The 16838-nt window shown below is 58.6% G+C and overlaps 1 protein-coding gene across 1 annotated transcript in view; it reads left to right on the top strand.

Annotated features, from left to right (window-relative positions):
• Positions 1-16838, top strand: part of CABIN1 (calcineurin binding protein 1) — a gene marked incomplete at its 5' end in the record, with an annotated part of 78185 nt that overhangs the window by 3137 nt on the left and 58210 nt on the right. Inside the window, 14 exons of the mRNA XM_081113749.1 lie at positions 227-319; positions 562-675; positions 2115-2249; positions 3097-3277; positions 4107-4236; positions 5672-5821; positions 6290-6576; positions 7578-7746; positions 8235-8371; positions 8926-9143; positions 10447-10525; positions 11235-11425; positions 12278-12430; positions 13150-13344. Of these exons, the coding sequence (XP_080969875.1) occupies positions 227-319; positions 562-675; positions 2115-2249; positions 3097-3277; positions 4107-4236; positions 5672-5821; positions 6290-6576; positions 7578-7746; positions 8235-8371; positions 8926-9143; positions 10447-10525; positions 11235-11425; positions 12278-12430; positions 13150-13344 (2232 nt within the window). The remainder of the gene's footprint in view (positions 1-226; positions 320-561; positions 676-2114; positions 2250-3096; positions 3278-4106; positions 4237-5671; positions 5822-6289; positions 6577-7577; positions 7747-8234; positions 8372-8925; positions 9144-10446; positions 10526-11234; positions 11426-12277; positions 12431-13149; positions 13345-16838) is intronic.

Genomic DNA, 16838 nt, shown 5'->3' with positions numbered 1-16838 from the left:
TAAAATATATTTTAAAAAAAAATTGATGTTTATTGTTGAAGGTATTACAGATGTCCCTCTAATCTAGCACTTTTTTTTTAAACCAGATGATGGCTTATTCTTTGTGGTCCATATCCTGCGAGCCATAGCTGCCAAGGCAGAATAGGTTATGGAGCAGAGCTGTATGCATTGTGGGTTGTTGAAAAGACAAGTGACATCTCATCTTTCCTTGACCCTCCGTCTCTAGATTCGCATTGCGGCCTTAAACGCCAGCTCCACGGTTGAGGATGACCATGAAGGAAGCTTCAAGAGCCACAAAACCCAGACGAAGGAGGCGCAGGTGTGTAAGGCTTGGCCCTCCCCTGCAGGCGGACCTGGCCCCCGCTTTACACCGTTCGGATGTGCCCTTCCTGGGACTCGAGGGGACGAGATCCGGGAGGTGGGCGTGTTAGGGTTGCTTTCACGACAGAGGGCACAGCGGGCAGTTAACAGGGCCTCGCCTGCAGCCCTCGTTACATACATGTTGGCATAAAAAAGACAACTTTTGTGCTCCATGAAAACATCTCGTGTCTTTGTCTGCAGGAAGCAGAGGCTTTTGCCTTGTATCACAAGGCCCTGGATCTGCAAAAACATGACCAGTTTGAGGAGTCCGCCAAGGCCTACCATGAGCTGCTGGAGGCGCGCCTGCTGCGGGAGGTGAGGCGCCAGCCGGCCCGAGCAGGCCCTGGAGCCAGGCACCCTGGCTGCCCTCTGCCCTCCCGCTCTTGGCTGGGTGACCTTGGACACATGGTTTCCCCTCCCTGCCCCTCAGCTTCCCTGGTGAGTGGGTGGCTGGGAGGGTTGGGTGAGCCCAGTGAGGCACGTGGGATGGTGCTTGGGGCAGGGTTCAGAGCCTGAAGTGTCCGCGGTCACTGTTCTTAGTCCTCACAGCCACTCGGTCAGGGAGGTGGGGGGCGGCTTGTCAGCCAGACGACAGCAGAAAATAGCGAATGAGGCTTGGTTTTGAGCTTTTCAGTGTTTTTGATGGGACTCTTAAGAGCTCTAGGGTAGGATTAGTCAAGGGGTCCTTCCTGAAGGTTCCTGGGGACTTGCCTGTTCTCAGCCTGAAGAAGGATGTGAGCACATGGCCTGTCCCCAGACAAGGCTGGGGGTGGGCTCGCCCTGGAAGCTGCTTGGTGCAGCCAGTGTCTGTGTGAGAAACGTGCTCAAGTGCTGTGCTTAGAGCGATAGGTTTCTAATCTGGTTTCTCAGAAGCCATGTTCTCTAAGAGTTGTCAGAACTTTTCACGTAAAGCACGTGGACAACCTTTTTTTTTTTTTTTTATTGATTTTTCACAGAGAGGAAGGGAGAGGGACAGAGAGTTAGAAACATCGATGAGAGAGAAACATCGATCAGCTGCCTCCTGCATACCCCCCACTGAGGATGTGCCCGCAACCAAGGCACATGCCCCTGGCTGGAATCGAACCTGGGACTCCTGAGTCCGCAGGCCAACGCTCTATCCACTGAGCCAAACCGGCCAGGGCAACAATCTTGATGCTCTTTGGGCTCATTTCACTTTTGGTATTTAGGGCAGGAATTCTTGTCCTTACGTTACAGCGCTTCTCGGGACACTGACTTCAGAGTCAAGTAACTTGTCGTGGACCAGTGACAAGTCCCAGAGCCTGGAGCTCAGCCTCCCGACTCCTGTCGCCGTGCTCTTCCCGCTGTGGGACCTGTAGGCCGTGCGGGCTGCTGGCCGCCTGGCACCTCCTGCCTGGGAAGCGCGAGGCCCTGCCTGCTGTCCCCAGGTGGTCCCCTCACACGCTCCTCCCCCCTCTTCAAACCTGCTCTGGGGACCCACTGGCTGGCTTACTGATGCCAGAAGTGTGTCCGTCCAGACTTGAACCCTCAGGCCTGGCGGCAGCGGTGGGAGAGTTCCCCTGTGTCTCTTGGTGCCCAGGCTGCCCGCAGACTGCCTCGGGGTCATCTGGCCTTTCTTCTCTGTGTGTCCAGTGCGAGGGTTCCTCTGAGAACATGGGTGCAGCGCTTTCACTCTATAGGGGAGGATGGCAGCGGCCAGCCGGAAGCCAGTGTCCTGCGCCTGCCCGCTGGGCTTTGGGGCCTCGTGTCACCGTTCCTGTTGGTTTTGCTCCCAGGCAGTCCCATCTGGTGATGAGAAAGAAGGGCTGAAGCACCCGGGGCTGATGCTGAAATATTCCACGTATAAGAACCTGGCCCAGCTGGCCGCCCAGCGGGAGGACCTGGACACGGCCATGGAGTTCTACTTGGAGGTGCGGCTTGGGCCCTGCTCACTGCCCTGGGTGTTTTTGAAAGTTCTCGGTGGAGGGGGTGAGGTTGTGGTCTTATTGGCTGAAAAGAATTTATTTGTCTATTTATTTGTTAATCCTCACCTGAATCTATTTGTCCTTTGATTTTCAGAGAGAATGGAAAAGAGGGAAGGGGGGAAGGTTAAAGGGAGGGAGGAAGAGAGAGAGAGAAACAGAGAGAGAGAGAGAGAGAGAGAGAGAGAGAGAGAGAGAGAGTCCTGCATGTGCCACGACCAGGGCTGGGGATGAAGCCATCAACCATGGTATGTGCCCTTGACTGGGATTGAACCTGGGACCCTTCAGCCTGCGGACCAATGCTCTATCCACTGAGCCAAACCGGCTAGAGCGCTTATATTTTCTTTTAGTTTTACTTCTTTCACTTTCACTTCTGTCAAATATGTGAGAAATACAGGTGTTGAGAGTGACAGAATATATCAGGAGTATGTTCTGGGCCTGGCCAGTGGTTGAGTGTCAACCCATGAACCAAGAGGTCACCAGTTGGATTCCTAGTCAGGGCATTTGCCCAGGTTACGGGCTGGATCCCTAGTAGGGGCCGTGCAGGAGGTGGTGGATCGATGATGTTTCCATCTCTCTCTCCCTCTCCCTTCCTCTCTCTCTAAAAATCAATAAAAACATATTTTTAAAAAGGAACATGTTCTGAATTCGGTAAATTGGTCCCTGTCGTTTCTATTTGCCATGTTCCTGGGTAGTTAGAGTGGCGAGGCCGGCGCTTGCCCCTCCCGCCACCACAGGCACCGGCTCGGTGAAAGAGCTGACGAGTGTGTGCGTCCCCTGCTTGTGCCGCCTCCAGGCTGTCATGCTGGACTCCACGGATGTCAACCTCTGGTATAAGATCGGACACGTGGCCCTGAGGCTCATCCGGGTGCCCCTGGCTCGCCATGCTTTTGAAGAGGGGCTGCGGTGCAACCCTGACCATTGGCCCTGCCTGGACAACCTCATCACTGTCCTGTACACCCTCAGCGACTATACGAGTGAGTCGGGCTGTGACACTTTCTCCCAGGCACTGTGTTTTGGGGACAGCGGAGGGAGGGTGGCTTGGGTGAGAGGAAGCCCAGGTTAACACTGCAGGTCTTTTTGCCTGACTGTCGGGGAGAATGGAGATGTGTTTGCATTTCTGCTTCATTCTGCTTGTCTTTCTCAGTTGAAATTTATCGAGCGTATTAAGGGAGTAACATGCTCTCGCAGGGTTTTACCGCTGCGTCTCCTTTCATCCCTGCATGTGCCCTTCTGTGCCGGAGCCTGCTCCTGGGACTTGCTGACAGAGGGCCTGGCAGCCGCAGCTTGACTTTTCTGGTGCCGGAGAGCTCCCTGCCTTTGCAGAGCAGCAGGGCTCCAGGGACGATCTCTGTGGACAGAGCCCCCGGCTGCCTTCAGTTGCTTCCGCTCCCTGCTCTCAGCCTGCCCTCTGCTCTGCGGAGAACACCTGCCCTGGCACGGACGGGCCCTGAGGCCGGCGCTGGAAGTGCTCTGGCCGTGGGGGTTCCGGGCCTCCCAGGGGGCCAGCCTCCCCTGGGTGCTCTCTGAGGCCAGAATAGAGGGTGGCTGTCCAGGAGCGCTCTGAGCAGGGCTGACCAGTGTGCTGCAGGCCGGGCCCAGCAGCACCCAGTCCCTTTGTTTGTGGCCCCTCTACTGTGGGTAGCATTATTTTCAGAAGTATTTCCTGATTGAGTCCGTTGAAATGGGGTCTGTGATTGCTTGCTATGCGTTTCTTCGATCCCAGAGCAGGAACATGTTCCTGCTAGAACTGGCAGGCGGCACTTAGGGTGCGCATCAGCGTCGTAACTGTCTGTGTGCCTGCAGCCTGTCTGTACTTCATCTGCAAAGCGCTGGAGAAGGACTGCCGCTACAGCAAGGGGCTGGTCCTCAAGGAGAAGATATTTGAGGAGCAGCCTTGTCTCCGGAAAGACTCCCTCCGAATGTTCCTTAAATGGTAGGTCCTGCCTCGTGCCTTCCTGGGCTGCGCCCCCTCTTTCCCTCCCGAGCAGCTGGTGAAGGTCAGGAGGCGCGCGCACCTCCTGGGGGACAGGCCCCTGCACTTCTTTCCCTCATCAGCCCCTGGGGAACTGGGGTGGTCTGCCTTGTGTGCTCCTCAGCTGTGCGCCCCGTCTCAGCACAGCCTCCCGGCTGGCTGCTGCCTCCTCCCGGTCCCTCTTCCCCTGCCAGCTCCTGGCATCGCCAGCTCTTCTCTGGCTGCTTGCGGCAGGCTGATGACCACCAGGCCTCCTTGACACTTGCTTTTCCTCTTTCTGGGATTTTGCTCCTGGTGTTGCCCAAGTTCATTGTCACAGACACACCTCTGATTCTGTACCGCCCTGCCTGGCCTCCAGGGCAAACCCACGCTCGATCGCATTGCCCAGGAGGAGACCTGTCTCAGGTCCCTGGGAGGGTCTAGGCCTGGTCCCCTCGTGCTCTGTCCTGTCCCTGCACCTGGCTCCCACTTTGCTCTCACCTGGACGCCATCTTCCCACCTCTCCACGTGTTGTGCGGTCGCACCTCCTTCATGTTCCAGTTCTCAGGCCACCTCTCAGCAGCTTTCCAGGCTCTGGCTGCCTCCCTCCCGCGGCCTCCCTTCTGCGGCGTCCCTTCCGTGGCCTCCCTCCCACGGCCTCCCCCCCCCCCCCCCCCGCCTCCCTCCCGCGGCCTCCCGCTGCGCCAGCTTCTCCACCCTCTGGTGTTTCCTGGGCCTGGAACTCAGCTGGTGGTGGTCGTGGAGGTTATTGAGCTCAGTCTGTCCCTTGTAAGACTGTCTCTGGTTCACATCTGTCCTGAGGGGCATGACCTTTGGAGAGAGAGAAAGCAGGTCAGTCCTTACCCAGGTGGCTCTGTGGTGGAGCCCTGCTGGGAGGCGTCAAGACAGTCTGGGTGGGAGGGCCGGGCCTGCTGGGTCCCCGCAGGCGGAGGTGTGCCTGTGGAAGGGCTCCTGAGGCCCCAGAGCCCCGCTCTTGCTGTCCTTTGGAGACACCGTAGACTTTGGCGAGCTTGGCTGGCTGATGACTTTTTGTTGGGATGGGCAGGATGGTCTCGTTAAATTCTTTAACATTTTTTCACAAATAATTAAAGGGCAAGATTTGATTTTCCTGTGGTTTTTCTGACATCACTCTGATACTGCTAATACAAATGAAAACCCTTTGCTCAGTTTCAAATTGCAGAAGGAACAACGGGTATTAGTCACGTCTGGTGTATGTGGGCACTCGGAATGCTAATTACTGCTTCGGAGGCCAGACTCAAGTGGTTATTTTATTTGTAGAAAGAGTTAATATGGATTAAAGGGTGTTCACTTACCGCATCCCTGCCTGTAAAATGTCAGCGTCGGCTCTGGTGTGTAACATTGAAATCTCTCCCTGTCTTACATGCTGTGCGATTAGTGACATGTCGATCCATGATGTGTCGGTGAGCGCGGCGGAGACGCAGGCCATCATAGATGAGGCCCTGGGGCTGCGGAGGAAGAGGCAGGCGCTGACGGTGCGGGAGAAGGAGCCGGACCTGAAGCTGGTGCAGCCCATCCCCTTTCTCACGTAGGTGGTCCGTGCCTCTGGGGATGCTGGGTCGGCTGGTGGGCCTTGCACAAGGGTGAGAGCCTGACTCCAGGCTGTGGCGTGGGTGGAGCTGGGGCACATTGACAGACGGCTGGAGGCGTGTAGACTACTCTCTGACCCACAAGAAATAGTGGGGCCTCTCCAGGGAGGCCCAGTCTAAATCCCAGATGGTGGCAGCAGAGAACTGTCACATGTTTTAAAGGTCTGACTTGTGGGGAAGGAGCTTTTCAGGTGAGTCAGTGAGTCTGAGTGGCCTGAGGCTGAGATGCTACAGGGCTTCTGATGGGGTGAAGGGGGGGCAGGGGTTGCTAGGCCCCGCCCCTGCCCCAGCTGCTCCCCCTCAGCTGTGTTAGACTCAAGATTTTGTCCGTAACGGCGACCACAGAACCATGACAGCTCTCCCTGCCCTCGGGAGGTGGTGACCGCGGCGCTACCGTCTCTCTGCAGCTGGAAGTGCCTGGGAGAGAGTCTGCTGGCCATGTACAACCACCTCACCACCTGCGAGCCACCACGGCCCAGCCTCGGCAAGAGGGTAGACCTGTCTGACTACCAGGACCCCAGCCGCCCTCCGGTGTCCGCGGTGGTGGTGGCGCCGGTCAGCGCAGTCCCGCCCAGCCCCGTCAGTGCCAGCTCCTCTGTGACCGTGGCGGAGCCCGTGCTCGCCTACTCCCCCGTGGCCACAGCCAGCTTCCCGCTGCACAGCCCCGGCCTGCTGGAGACCGGCGTCCCCCTGGGTGAGCACCCCCGGGCTGGCTTCTGGGGAGACCGGTTTGCTGGGCAGGAATGATCTTGGGCTGTTTGGGTCTCTCAGAGGGACAGGTCCTGCTCATCCTCCCGGTCTGAGGTGTAAGCAAGAGGCGCTGGACTGCAGGAGAGCCTCTCCGCCTGCTCTGGGGGCTGCTCCTCGGGGGCCCCCTCTGCAGGGACGGCCGGGGCTCAGGATGCAGCTCCCGGGCCCTCAGCCCCGGCCGAGTCCTGGCAGAAAGGCTGCTCTTCCTGCTGGGCTGTGAGCCGCAGGTCCCTCTGCTGGTTCTGCTCCACAGCGCTCAGCACCGCCGCCCCAACAGCCCGAGTTCTCCACCTTAACAAGGGGTCGGCAAAGTCCCCACCGCACGTGCTAGAATCGTTGTGAATGGATGGATGGGTAGATACATCATACCATACCACACCTTCCAATTTTTATTGCTGTTGGAATCGTAAAACATTTCAGACAAAAACTCCCAGGCCTTTCGTTGATTTTCTGTGTCACGGAAAAAAGCTTCTGAATGAACACACGTGCAGCTGTTTCTACCTTTTTAACTTAGTCACACATGACTCCTCTGCTTTCTGTTTAATTCACGTGATTCACTCACATGGCTTCGTCCGGTGCTCAGGCTGGACAGTGGGTGGAGTCAGTGTGACTGCTACTTGCTCTGCCCCCTCCCAGGCTCATCCGCGAGGCCACAGAGGCCCCTGCAGCCACCGGGGTGAAGGCGGGGCGGGGAACGCTTGGCTTGAGACCGGTGTTCTGTAGCCACGGAGAGTGGTCTGGAGATCTGCTGTGGGCTCCGCGGATTTGAGCAGGGTGTGGGGATTGAAAGTAACCTTGCTCAGGGTGCTGTTCAGGAGGAGGTGGGACATGGCTTGGATGTTGAAGACGATAGAGAGGAAGCAAGCGGGCGGAGGCTGAGGGACCCGCGCCTGTGTGCAGTCAGTCCTCTGCCCCGTGTGACGGCAACTCGCACTCTCTGTGAAGGCGACCTGTCTGCGGGAGATAAAGCCAAGAAGGGAGTGAAGCGGAAGAAAATTCCGGAAGAGAACGGGGAGACAGCGAAGCGGCGGTCTGCCCGCGTCCGGAACACCAAGTGCAAAAAGGAGGAGAAAGTAGACTTCCAGGAGCTTCTGCTGAAGTTCTTGCCGCCCAGGTACAGTCACGCTTCTCTGATTTGCCGACTCACCAACTTCCTGCCTGCTCCCCCCACCCCGTTTCTCCTCCACTGCCGCCCTCCGGCACCTCCTGTTTTCCCATAACATCGTGCCGGTGACCACCGCGCAGCTCTCCCTGGACTGGGGCCTCGGGTGCTTCTTGTTCTCCTGCCCTGGGACTTCCTGAGGGCAGCAACCTGGACTCGTGCATTTTTGGAAGACAGACACTTCCGGGCCCTCAGGGATGAGCGGGTTCTGGAGCTGGAGGCAACGCACTCAGGTCCCCGTGCACTCACACCCACTTTCGGGGGCTGGGAGGGGTGGTGGGAGGCGGCTGCGTCTGCTTGGCCCGCCCCTCCAGGGTCAGCATGCTCGCTCTCCCCCGCCCCTAGAAGCCTTCCTGACTCTGCCATGGCAACGAGTGAATAGCAAGAATTCAGGGGTCAGATGTGTGGCGTGGCTTCTGTGACTTGGGTGTGTCCTGCAGGCTGAGGAAACTGGACCCCGAGGAGGAAGATGACCCCTTCCACAGCTACGAAGTCCAGTCGGAAGTCAAGCTGGAGAGCTGCCCGAGCACTGGGCCTCAGAGGCTGTCCTTCGACTCAGCCACATTCATGGAATCTGGTAGGAGGCCCCCCTCCCCCTCCCCCGCGGTCACTCCTGTGGGGATCTTCCTCCTTCACCCTGGAGCCTGTTGAGGCTTTCTCCTGGGAGAGTGGACCTGGTGTGTTTTAAAGTGTGGTCAAGGGGCTGCCTGGACTTGTCTGGGGCCTGAGCTCCATGGCCAGCTGGGAGGTCTGTCCATGCTCACACTTGACTCTGCTTCCTGCAGGCCGTGGGCTTCAGGTGACACCCAGGGCAGGCTCTGCAGTCAGTCTACCCGACCCCACTTCTCAGGGCACCGTGGTGCAGGCACCAGGCTCTGTGTGTGTGCGCAATCTTGCTAGTGTGCACGGCAGCGCTGGGAGGCCAACCCTTCAGTGCCCATCTTACACCTGGAGGCTCAGAGAGGCCTGCTCAGCCGGTGAGGGCTGGAGCCAGGAGTGGGACCCCTGTGTGGAGCACACGGGCTCTCTGCTGCTCCCCCCGCCCCTGCCCATCTCCTCTCTTCCAAAGAACACGGGAGACCCTGGCACAGAGGGCCTTTATTCAAGGCAGGGTGTCTCCCTCCCCCGCAGAGAGGCAGGATGTGCACACGTTCCTGCTGGAGAACCTGACCAACGGGGGCATCTTGGAGCTGATGATGCGCTACCTGAAGGCCATGGGCCACAAGTTCCTGCTGAGGTGGCCCCCGGGGCTGGCGGAGGTCGTGCTCAGCATCTACCACAGCTGGAGGCGGCACAGCACCAGCCTGCCCAACCCGCTGCTACGGGACTGCAGCAACAAGCACATCCAGGTGAGCGGGCGGGCCGTGTCAGACTGGGCCCAGGGGGGTGCTGAGGAGCCTTCAAGGGATGGGGCTGTTGCTGCCTTGCGTCTGTTTAGCTGCATTGACTTCTGGGCCTGGAACGTGGGCCCCTGGGAGTTGGAAGCAGGAAAGCATGGAACCTGGCTGGTGGCTGAGTGGAGGGCACCGGCAGCGAGAGTGGGCACAGTTCTCAGGAGGCTGTTGCTCGGGGAGCCATGGCGGCGCAGTGGGTGGGGTTCTGGAGGCAGAACTGACAGGATGAACTGAATGGAGGGTGAGGGGTGAGACGGGGCGGACTCCTAGGGCTGGCTCAAGCCTGGGCTGGTGGCAGGGTGGTGTAGAGAGGCTGGGGAAAGGGAAGACTTGGCTGGATTTGAGGTTCCCAGGGCTGTTACTGAGAAAACGTAAGTGCAGAGGCTAAGCAGGGCTGCTTAGGGGAGTGGTGGGGTCTTTAGTAGTAGGGCCAGGCCATGGCGTCCATCTGCCCACAGCACTCCATACCACAGGCTCCTCCCCTCGGTGCCTCCCAGGGCCCAAGGGGACCCAGCGTGTTGGCCCGTCTCCCAGTGGGGGAAGAAGGCTGGATGCTGAGGAGGGAGCACTGGGAGCCTTCAGGGCCTGCCTGGCTGGTGGTGTCTCCGGCCGAGGGCACTGCAGGTTGTGCAGCCTCTGCTGGGACTCCCTGGGGGCCACTTCCTTCAGTGCCTGAGAGCAGTGCTCTGACCCTGCAGACTCTTTTTGTTTTGTTAGTCCTCACCCGAGGATGTTCCCATTGATTTTTAGAGAGAGTAGAAAGGAGGGGGGGAGAGAGAGAAACATCGATGTAAGAAAGACACATCGATTGGTTGCCTCCTGCATGGTGTCAGGAATCGAGCCTGCAATCGAGGTACGTGCCCTTAACTGGAATTGAACCCGCAACCTTTCAGCCCAAGGGCCAGCACTCTAACCACTGATCCAAACTGACCAGAGCTGACCCCGGATCTCTTTAAGGGCTGAGTGCTGCGCTGTGGGTACGGCAGCTGGCCCAGCACTGGGCAGGCGACAGAGCTGCCCGTCATGGGCTAGTCCCTCAGGACTGAAGCCGGTTTCCAGGCTCCTCCCATGCGATGCCCCCCCGTGTGGGTCCACATGCTCCCTTCTGTCCTGGCAGGTTGCCGTTGATCATGTACTAAATGGGAAGTGGGTAGAATAGTGACTTTTTTAAGTCAAAGTAAATTTCATTTAATTTGTTCCATTCCCACCCTTTGGCGACTCTGTGCCCGTCCCTGACATCGCGGTGCCTGTCCCACAGGGCATGATGCTGATGTCCCTCTGCTGCATGGAGCTGCAGCTGGACCAGTGGCTGCTGACCAAGGGCAGGAGCGCCTCGGGTAGGAGCGCTGTTTCCTGTGGCGGGGGGCCTTACGGACCCTTAGCAGTCAGCAGGCAGGGGCGCGGGGGCCTGCCGGACCCTTAGCAGTCAGCAGGCAGGGGCGCAGGGGGGCCTGCCGGACCCTTAGCAGTCAGCAGGCAGGGGCGCGGGGGCCTGCCGGACCCTTAGCAGTCAGCAGGCAGGGGCGCGGGGGCCTGCCAGACCCTTAGCAGTCAGCAGGCAGGGGCGCGGGGGGTCTGCCGGACCCTTAGCAGTCAGCAGGCAGGGGCGCGGGGGCCTGCCAGACCCTTAGCAGTCAGCAGGCAGGGGCGCGGGGGCCTGCCGGACCCTTAGCAGTCAGCAGGCAGGGGCGCGGGGGCCTGCGGGACCCTTAGCAGTCAGCAGGCAGGGGCGCGGGGCCGAGCCATGGAATTCAGGCTGCAGTCTGCAGTGGGCACGTTTCCGGGGTTGGCTTGCCAGGCCTGCAAGCATCCAGGGTCTCAGCCGAGGCGTGTTAGCAGCAGCTGACCACCAGAGGGAGCCACCTGCCTGCTTTTCTCTTCCTTGGGGTGGAAGGAAGGGAGATCTTAGTGTCCCCAAGCCATCACGTGACAGTTGATGTGTCCCAGTAATGTCTCCAGCAGCTGGAGGCCGAGGGAGAGCTCTGGGAGCAGCGGGGCGCCTGGACCTGCACATGAAGGTGCCTTGTGCTGTCTGACTGTTTTCAGTGTCTCCTCGGCACTGCCCTGCGGCTGGTGTGGCGAATGGCAGGTTTGGGCCTGACTTCCCGGGAACCCACTTCCTGGGCGACCTCCTGCAAATGTCCTTTGCCTCGTCTCAGCGGGACCTGTTTGAGGATGGCTGGCTGGAGTTTGTGGTCCGCGTGTATTGGTTGAAGGCTCGGTTCCTGGCACTGCAGGTTGGTTCTGTGATCGGCCGCGTGGGGAGCTTGCCCTGGCACCAGAGGGATGGAAGAGACTGGGTGCCTCCTTGAGGATGTGCGTGTGCACGTGTGTGGCCCCTGCCCGGGCTCGGCTTGAGGACGGGGGACCTGGGGGGATGTTCAGCTTCTCGGGAACCCAGCGTCGCTCCGGGCTACAGCACAGCAGCACAGCAGGGTCTGCAAGGGGCCTGTGCCCGGTACAGCCCTCACTCAAGATTGCTCGGCGTCTGGACCCTTTGCTGACGTCCTCCCGAGAAAGCCTGAGCGAGGGCGCGGACGGCTGCAGAGCTTTCTAGAGGGAGCCCATCCGCTCGCTCGTGTGACTTCTCGGAAGGCTGCTGTGGAGCCTGGTCTGGAGGGCCGCGGGCTGGCTGCTCCCCGGCCCCTTCGCACATGGGGATGCCTGGTGCGCTGTGGTAGCGTGAGCAGCAGAGTGCACAGTCGGTCCTGGGATTAGGGCAGGCCTAGCTTTTACTCCTGGCCCTGCCTTTTATTATCGTGCTTTTGGAACAAGATACTCAGCCTTCCTCAAGTGTCTTCAGTGTCCTTACCTGTAATATGAGGTTAACGTTACCTCCCCTTAGAGTTGTGATGCGAATTCATTTGTCTATTTGTTCGTCCGTCCATCCATCCATTCACCCATCCATCCCACAAGCACTCACTGAGCCCCACTGTGCATCAGGTCCCTTCCCAGGGTCTGGCAGTGATCGGATGAAACGGCCCTCACTGTGCCTGCAGGCTGGCGGTCAGGGAGGTGAGGCCCCTGGCATAGCAGCACAAGTTCTCTTCCTTCATCCTCTGTTCCCTGACGGCTCTTCCTTTGACCAGGGGGACATGGAGCAGGCGCTGGAGAACTATGACATCTGCACAGAGATGCTCCAGAGCTCCGCTGCCCTCCAGGCAGAGGCCGGGGCCGAGCAAGGCGACGTCATCATCCGGCTCCCCAACCTCCACAACGACTCCGTCGTTTCCCTGGAGGAGGTGCGTGGGCGGTTTCTTCACGGTGTTTCCTATGGTGCAGAGCTGTGTGAGGGCAAGGCCAAGCGCAGTCCCCCTGCTGGCCTTCCGGTGAGGCAGTGGGGCTTGTGACCTTTGGCCCAGGGCTCCATGAGTCTTGGCAGCCTGATGCCCAGGGCTCCATGAGTCTGGTTTGCTGAACTGACTACGAGATGCCTACTATTCTGGCAGACACTTTTCTGAGCTGCTCTGGTTCTGGGGAGTTTTTTGTTGTTGTTTTCTTATGTTTGTTTTTTAAAGAATTGAACACCTTGACTTTAATAGAAATATTTTTTGTTTTGTTTTGTTAGGCCTCACCTGAGGATATTTTTTCCATCGAGAGAGAGTGGAAGGGAGGGAGTGGGGGTAGAGAGAAAGGGAAACATCGATGCGAGAGAGGCACATCGATTGGTTGCCCCCTGCATGTGCCCCAACTAGGGCCAGGGAGTGAACTCACAGCCCAGGTTCGTGCCCTTGACTGGGAATCGAACCCTTGACCCTTTGGTGTGTGGGCCGACACTCTGACCACTGAGTACACACACCAGCCAGGGCTTAATAGAAATACCTTTAGTGAAGTATTTGTCTAGTGTAAATGCTGGCATGTTCAGGGAGTCGGGTTTTGGGTCTGGTAAATGCAGACACTGGCGGGGTTTAGGGAGCAGGTGAGGGGTTCGTCATCCGCTCGGGATTCCGGTTCCTTCCAGATCGATAAGAACCTGAAGTCGCTGGAGCGGTGCCAGTCCCTGGAGGAGATCCAGCGTCTGTACGAGGCTGGCGACTACGAGGCCGTGGTGCAGCTGCTCCGCCCCACCCTGTGCACCAGCGGGTGCGACCGGGCCAAACACCTGGAGTTCATGACGTCCATCCCCGAGAGGCCGGCGCAGCTGCTGCTGCTGCAGGTGCGCCTGCCCTGGCCCGCCCCCTTGGGCCTCTGCGCCTGGTGTGGGTTTCTTCCCTGGCGGCTTTGAGGTGGCCCTTGAGAACCGACAGAAATGGGAGTAAAAACCACTAACTCGGCAGCCAGGAGGATGCCAGTCAGCAGATAGGGGAGGGAGTGGGAACGTAGGAGCGCAGGTCCTAGGGTTCGTGTACGTGGCTCAGTGTGAGCTCACACTTGGCTCGGAACTTGGCCCGGCAGAGGAGGAAGCATAGTCAGGACGTTAGCCATCCATCCAACTGCTTGTTCCTTTGCCTAGCTTTTGAATCGCTTTGAAAGTTAATTGGTGAGTAGATATAAAAGTGGGTAAAATATCTGTATAATGTAAAGAACCACGATAACATGAATAGCCATAGGGTCACGTGGTTGAAGGAAAAGAACAACATGTGATGCTGGAGCCATGTGCACTCGCAGCTTCCTTCGCGCCTCTGCTCTTCAGGATGTAAACCCACTGAGAGCTCGCGGGTACCAGGGTCTGGAGGCGCTGGAATTTACCCAGCCCCTGTGCCTCAGCTCCTCTCCCAGCTCTAGGCTGGGATGATTGTGTCCTTACCTCAGACGGCTGTTGTGGGATTCTAAGAATCAGCATGTGTGGGCACCATGCCTGGCTTGTGGCAAGTGCCATGTGGGTGCCAGCTGTCATCATTGCCAGCATCCTCAGGAAGCACCGCGCCGGTCGCAGAGGCTGACGGGGAAGATGATAGAGGCGCTGTGCTTATGGCACGGGGTGGTCCCGTGTCCCGTCCCTTGTGGTTCTCACACTAACCACGTGGCAGTCACTGTCTTACTGGGTCTTTCCCCTACGTTTGGAAAGACAGCCCAGCCTTCTCTCAGGATTCTTGCTCAGATTACATGAGGCGTTGTCGTTATTCACTCTCTTAACTGGGAAATAGTTAAAAGGTGCAACTGTGGGAGCAGAGGGAGAGGCCTCTCCCCTGGTCAGCGTGGGGAGGAGAGAGCTGGGCAGAGGGAGTGAGGCGGCCCAAGCGGAGGTCGAAGGATGAGATTCGTCCGACCTCAGTTACCGTGGCAGGTGGGGGAAGAGTCCAGCACGGCTGTGTGGGAGGGACAGCTGGGTGTACTGGGGGCCACTGGGTGGGGAGGAAGGGAGAGGCCAGTCCTCTCTGCCTCTGGGAAAAGGCCCCAGTGGCTCAGGTGCCGTCTTGCTCGGTGGTCTGGGGCTCCTGGTGTGGCAGATGCCCTTTGGTGGGGGAACTGCTGTTGGGCAGGCGCTGAGCAGCACTGTGGGCTGGAAGGCCTGGGCCAAGTACAGGGAAGCTCCTGCCCTTGGCAAATAAGTGAATCCTGGGTTTTGCTCAATTTCCTCTTGGTGGTGGTGGTGGGGCGTTCTTATTGATTTGGAGTGCTTTTTACGTATTAAAAACACTAATATTTTTTTCATCAAATGTTGCAAATATTTTTCCCAGTTTGATGTTTGCTTTTTAATTGTCGCTTGTGTGTTTTTTTGACGTACAGAAATTTTGAATTATGTTGTCAAATCTTCTGATGTTGTCAGATGCTTGTGATTTTGTTCATTATGCGTAGACAGCCTTTCCAAGAGTGAAAACATTCACCCACTCATTCCACACACACGGATCGCATTCACAGTGTGCCTGGCTGGACGGCAGAGGAGCCGCCCCGTGGCACCGATGTTCTCCACGGGGGGCGGACGGGGCGCAGCCGACACACAGAAAGGCCGTTGGCTTTGTTCCTTCCAGCCGTGTGGCTGGGTCATGTTTTGCATTTAAGTGACTTCCTCTAGCTGTAGAGGGTGGGCGTCTGCCATGGAACCCTCCCCTCCCGCCTTTTCAAGTCTTCAAGATGGGTGTGTAGTTTTCTGACTGCTGAGCGGAGCTTCCGTCCTGAATGTCTTGGGTGGCTGCTTTGTGCAGGGCCTTTTAGTTGGTCGTTCTGTCTTCTAGCAGCACGTTTCTGGTTTACAGGAACCCTGCTGCTTTGTGCGTGTTTGTTTGGAATCTAGCCACTTCCCTGAATTCCCGTTATTTCTGCCGGCAGTAATTGGCCTCCTCATTTGTTGGCAGTTATTCTTCTGCCTTTTAGCTCTCCCTGGCCTTGAGCACCGGATGAGGTCACGCTGGAGGGCTGCTGGCAGGTCCTTGTCTTGGCCTTGACTTTCACGGCAACTCTGGCCGCAGTTACAGGGTCAGTGGTCTTCCTCCTGCCAGAGGAGAGCTCTGCCCCGGCATGTGTGGCATTTGGTCAGGAGGGTCAGCTTGGGCACCTCGCACCAGCTGGCTCCTCGCACCCCAGTGGCCGCTGCTGGGGGGCTCGCTTTCCCTAAAGAACACACGCCACGCGTCCCTGGCAATGAGGGCTCTTCAGTCCGGGGCGGTGTTGATCCGTGCACATACCAAAGGCAGTTCGGGACGTCTCTGTCCCCACACCTGTCTGTGTCACCTCAGAGTGTGGCAGCTGCACGGGCCGCGGCTGGCAGGAGGCGGCAGGAGCCACTGCTGGGCCGCAGCTGTGCCGAGTCAGAGCCCATGGGGCGCCAGGCAGCAGGTGCTTCCGGCGGCGCTGACAGGCTGCAGCCAGATCTGGGACTCCGCAGCCAGCTCAGCAATGAGAGAGGCTGGGAGGGTCAACGGGGTTGTTCTAGAGCAGTGGTTCTCAACCTTCCTCCCGCCGCGACCCTTTCATACAGCTCCTCATGTGTGGTGACCCCCGACCATAACATTATTTTCGTGGCTACTTCATCACTGTCATGTTGCTACTGTTATGAATCGTCATGTAAATATCTGATACGCAGGATGTATTTAGGCGACACTGTGAAAGGGTCGTTCGACCCCCAAGGGGTCGCGACCCACAGGTTGAGAACCGCTGCTCTAGAGCAAAAGGAAAGGAGGCTTGGCAAAAAGCAATGGCTCCCACAGAGGAGGTTTGCAAACAGCAGCGTGCAGTGTGCACGCTGAGAGCTGCTTCCCGTCGGGACACTGCTGAGTGCGTGCGGACATCGGCACACCTCGCGCTCACGGCACCCCTGCGGGCCGGGGGTGGCTGGGGCTCAGGGTTCAGCGCCCTGCTCCACCTGGCACCGGCTTCAGAGCTGCCTGGCCAGTGCCCTCCTCCGAGCAGTCAGTCCCTCCCTGGCAGTTCCTCCCCTTCTGAGGCCCTCCAGAGCCGTGGCGCTGGATGAGCACGGGCCTGGGTGGCCTGGGGCACAGAGCTGGCAGAGGTGGTGGAGTCAGCCTCGTTTTGGCTGCTCCCTGGCTCTGTAATGGGAAACTGAGGCAGCGAGGTTAAGCACCTTCTGCCAGCTTCCTGGCTGGTGGCCCGCCATGCCGTGGTGGCACCCAGGCCCCAGCCCACAGGCCCTTGCAGACGCCCCGCGGCTATAGTGCTTCCCTTTCCCTTGGACGGCCCCGCGTCTTCGTCCCCATCCACCTGCTCTCGTGCTCAGGCCAGCTGGGTGAGCGTGCCAGCCTCCCCCAGCGC

This window comes from Myotis nattereri (genome assembly GCF_964212035.1).
Source record: "Myotis nattereri genome assembly, chromosome: 19".
NCBI classification, from domain to species: domain Eukaryota; kingdom Metazoa; phylum Chordata; class Mammalia; order Chiroptera; family Vespertilionidae; genus Myotis; species Myotis nattereri.
Note: the sequence above shows the minus strand (reverse complement) of the source record. Positions and strands in the feature narration are given on the sequence as shown.